At 46.4% G+C, this 4,677-nt stretch overlaps 1 protein-coding gene across 1 annotated transcript in view; it reads left to right on the top strand.

Moving 5' to 3' along the window:
• The window catches only part of UMOD (uromodulin), a 14,799-nt gene that overhangs the window by 6,251 nt on the left and 3,871 nt on the right, over nt 1-4,677 (top strand). The window contains exons 6-7 of the mRNA XM_008594323.1: nt 1,955-2,200; nt 4,156-4,318. Coding sequence (XP_008592545.1) covers nt 1,955-2,200; nt 4,156-4,318 — 409 coding nt within the window. The remainder of the gene's footprint in view (nt 1-1,954; nt 2,201-4,155; nt 4,319-4,677) is intronic.

The raw sequence follows: 4,677 nt of genomic DNA, 5'->3' as shown, positions 1-4,677 counted from the left end.
CCTACTCCATAGGGATGTTGAGAGGATTAAATAAGTTAATGAGTCTGAGTGATTAGGACAGTGACTGGCACACAGTAAGTGCTTAATAAATGTTTGCTTCAAATAAAGAGGATGATTCTTGCAATTTTGCGTGCGCCTACCCCTTGGACATGAAAGTCAGCCTGAAGACTTCTCTGGAGCCGATGGTCAGGTGCGGCCAGAGAGGGTCGCCAGTACCCCTGGATGGCTAAACTCCACGACCCCTTAATCACGAGGCCCTCGGCTTCCCTGTCAATTGCCATCCATAGGGAGTGCAGTGTGGGGGCAGGGAGGCAGGGTTGCCCAGTGGAGGAGCCCAGTTAGGAATCCCGGAGCCCAGATTCAAATTCAGGCTCGGTCACAGCTTTTCGAAGTTGGTAGCCCCTCTCTGGGTGTCAGGCTTCTCCTCTGTGAAATGGGCTTAGCAATACTTGTACTGCCTTTCTGAGGAGGACAGCAGTGCTCTGCAGATCAGAATAAATATTAGCACTTCTGACTTTTCAGAGGAGCAGGGTGGTTGGACCAGGGGGAAACGGGGGGTCTCAGTCCAGGTCTGCTATGTGACTTTGGGCAAATCATATTCCAGATTCGGACCTCAGTTTCCTTCCTTCTCCACAAATTGAAGGAATTTGATTAAAGAGGGGTTTACAAATTATGTTCCTTGGAGAGTGGCTACGGGGTGAATCAGAAATGTTCCAGCCATACTGGGTGCCACATGAGGTTTTATTATTATTTTTTTAAAAGGCTCCTGTTGCTAAATAAAATCAAAAGTCTTTGAACAGGATGAATCACAGGCCAATGTGATACTGATGCTGGAAAAAACAATAGTTGTAATAGTAGCTAGCATTTATCGAGAGCTTACTATGTCAGGCATTGTGTTAAATGCTCTACATGGAACATCTCATTGAAATCTACAGTAGCCCGAGGAGATGTAGATATTAATATTATTATTGTTGTTGTTATTGTTATTATTCCCATTACAGTGATGTGGAAATTGAGGCTCAGGGAAGTTTGAGTAACTTGCCTGAAATTGCAAAGTCTAGTAAGAGGTAGAGCTGGATTCAAACATCAGGCCCAGAGCGTCCCTTCCACCATGACCTTCACTTTGAAGCTTGCCCATGGTAATGTGCTCTGTAGACCAGCCAGACTCAGGAAAGGGCACTGCGCACCGATGCAGGTGCATGGCTGAGCTGGAGGAAGAAGGTTGCTCACTGCAGGCCTTGGCTGGAGCATCACCCGCCCAGGCAGTGCCCTGGAGCAATGTGGCCATGTCCCAGGCCTGGTAAGCTCCAGGGAGCCACACGTGTGCACAGATGTCTCTCTGTTTTGACTTGGAAATCTTGCCCCAGTCCAAACCGATCACCCAGTTCTCACCTGTAAAATGGACTTCCATATTACTATTTGTCATGTACCTTATCTCATGCAACATCAGTCTTACAATGTCCTTTGTAGGATTGTCCAGTGAAGTCCACATCACGGGGCTGTTTTCAACGTGGTTTAAAAGAACTCATTTATGAAAGCCGATCTTCTGATTAGGTGTAGGACTCATAATAGCTCATCCCTTTTAACTCATTCTGGGTTGAGACCAAAGAAGGAATCTAGGTGATTCCTTCAGGAATTTGTTTAATCTTGAAGGCTACAGGGGCAGCAAGTGCTCCCATGTGAGTGACTGGGCTTGTCACTCGAGATCTGGTCTGTGGATCAGTAGCATCAGCATCTCCTGGGGAACTTGTTAGAAATGCAGAACCTTGAGCCCCACCTACCGAATCAGAACCTGTATTGCAGTTTGCAAAGCAACAGGTGCTGGGCTGCAGTCCTACCATTGGATAGAAACGCAAAGAACTGCACGGACTGCCCAGGACTGCAGACCAGACAGGGCGGCCCATCTGCAGATGTGCTCAGCCTGGTCCTCTCACCAGCCCCTCTCCCCCTGCAGCTCCCTGAACATCGGTGTGGGCGGGACAGGCACGTTCACCGTACGGATGGCGCTCTTCCAGAACCCTGCCTACACGCATCCCTATGAAGGCTCCTCGGTGGTGCTGTCCACTGAGGCCTTTCTCTACGTGGGCACCATGCTGGATGGGGGTGACCTGTCCCGCTTTGCTCTGTTGATGACCAACTGCTATGCCACGCCCAGCAGTAATGCCACAGACCCCCTGAAGTACTTCATCATCCAGGACAGGTGAGGCAAGGTTTCTACATGGGGGCCTGTGGGTGAAATTCAGGGAGTGTCTTTGGACTTGGATGGGGAAAATGTACATATTTATATTCATTAGTCTCCAGCTGTGAAGTGTAATATTCCTATCCACTATGAATGTAGGCAACAAACTGCAAAGTATTAGCAGCACACGTGAAACCATTTGTGTTCATCAGTAATTTTCTGATACTGTAGAACTAGAATTTCCACTAGACCTTTTTAATGCATTATCAAATATGTATATATATTTGTAAATGTATGCTTATATATAATATATATGCAAGTATATTATCATATCAAATGATTTAGTATTTTGAGAATTGTGCTTCAATTTAATTGGTTTTTAATAATCTTTTAAATATTTTTATTTTATGCATTAAAAACATTATTTTTGAGGAGGGAGGGATACACAGGCTTCACCAGAGGGCCGAGGAGGTCCATGACTTAGAAAATGGTAAGAAACCCGGTGGGAAGACGAGCCCGGGGCGGCAGGCAGCCTGGTAGCTGGAACAGAGGAGTGAGGCATGAGCGTGGTTAACCAAGAGCCAGATGACACTGGGAGGACACAGGTGTGCTGCTTTTCACTAAGAGGCATTCAGTGACTACGAACCACGCCATGATAACACACAGTATGTTAGTGGTAAAGAGGCCACAGAAGGAAGAAAGCAGGGAAGGGAGATGGGTACTTGCAAACTGCAAACGTAGTCAGATAAAGCGTCCCTTAGAGACAGTGACCTGCTCCCGTTCCAGTTCTCTTAGGACCCGCCTGGTCACATAAACGGACATCTGCAGTTGAATGCTAATCAGATATTCAAACCTCTCTGTCATTTGGAATCTCCTTTGCAGTAAAAAGCAAGCAGAAGGCTGTTCCAGAGGCTTTTGCGGTTCACAGTGTCTGACTAACATTTCATAGCTCTTGTTAGTTTATCTTACACTCATTGTATGGTCGTGTTCTGTCCATAGCGAGTGATACTGGTTTGCCATTTGTGGTCATGACTTAAAGATTCTTCTAGAAAATACATGTATTTCAGTAAAAAAAAAAAAGTAAGAGAATTTAAAGAAAAATATTTAGTTAATAAGAATACAAATGTTAGCACACAGGAAAACATTCACAAAGATGGTATCTAGATGAAGAAAAAAAGAACCGAAATTTGGAAAATATTGGCGTGATTTCGATGCGGGCTTCATACAGATTTGCATTCACATCTTGGCTTTGCCGTGTCTTAGCTCTGAGACACAAGTCAGCTCATCTCTCTGGATATTCATTTTCTCATACGTGGAATAGGGTAAATAATAGCTACTGCGCAGGGATTTTTAAGCGTATTTTTCCTGAGTTTGAAAGTACAGCAAGCAAACTGGGGAAAATTTGGAAAGTTTTGAAAAAGAAACAGGAGGAAGTGTGGGGCGTACCTGTGTGCTTCTGTCTCGGTGTGTAGCCTGACCCAGCGCAGCACACGTGCGAGTCTCTGCATGTGCTGTTTGAGTTTCTCTCCGTGACTGTGTCGGGTACAACTGTGCATGCATGCAGATGGGAACACACTTTCCAGTTTGGTCTGTGGTCTTCAGAACCCAGAGGTCTGTGCACATAGTAGACAGCCCATAGTAGCTAATGATTCTTGAGTGCCATATCCTGGGAGATCAGAAAGTGCTGACTTTTGGGTAGTTTCACCTCTGTGCTGATGACATTTTTGCTTTAGCATCAAATATATGGGCCACATACTAAGCACTTGGAAAAATTAATTTAATCCACACAACTGTTTCATGAAGTGGGCTGCAATTACTATCCCCTGTGTACAGATGGGGGAATCGAGACACAGAGAGATCGAGTAAGTTGCCCAAGGTCACACAGCTGACAGGTGGTGAAACGATATTTGAACCCAGGAAGTCTGGCTCCAGAGGCTTTGCTTAACCACTCACACTATATGCGGTAACCCTCCCAGGTGTCCACGCGCTCAGGACTCAACCATCCAAGTGGTGGAGAACGGGGAGTCCCCTCAGGGCCGATTTTCCGTCCAGATGTTCCGGTTTGCAGGAAACTACGACCTGGTCTACCTGCACTGTGAAGTGTATCTCTGTGACACTGTGCATGAGAAGTGCAAGCCTGTGAGTCACCTCCCCTCCTTCAGCCTGCTTGTGTGCCCTCTCCCTCACGCATCTTTCATAACCAAAGACATTTGGTGCAAATTCTAAAAGAAAAGAAATAAACGTTCCCGCTGTGCCTCCCCCTTTAGTCCGGGGGTGGAGTGAGCAGTAGGTCGGGTGAGCGTGGCCAGGCAGGGACCCAGCGGCTGGAAGTCGGGGGATCAGCGAGTGCTGCAGGCGGGTAAAAGCTCTGCCTTATCTGCAAGCTTGTGTGCTAATAGCAGTAGCTGACATTTTCAAGCACTGTGTCCACTTACGTGTGTTAACTTTTTAATGCTTCACAGCAACTGTGTAAGGGAGATGTTGAGCCCCATTTTCAA

This window comes from Galeopterus variegatus, unplaced genomic scaffold (genome assembly GCF_000696425.1).
Source record: "Galeopterus variegatus unplaced genomic scaffold, G_variegatus-3.0.2 Scaffold10569, whole genome shotgun sequence".
Classification (NCBI taxonomy): domain Eukaryota; kingdom Metazoa; phylum Chordata; class Mammalia; order Dermoptera; family Cynocephalidae; genus Galeopterus; species Galeopterus variegatus.
This window is presented reverse-complemented; position numbering and strand designations above follow the sequence as displayed.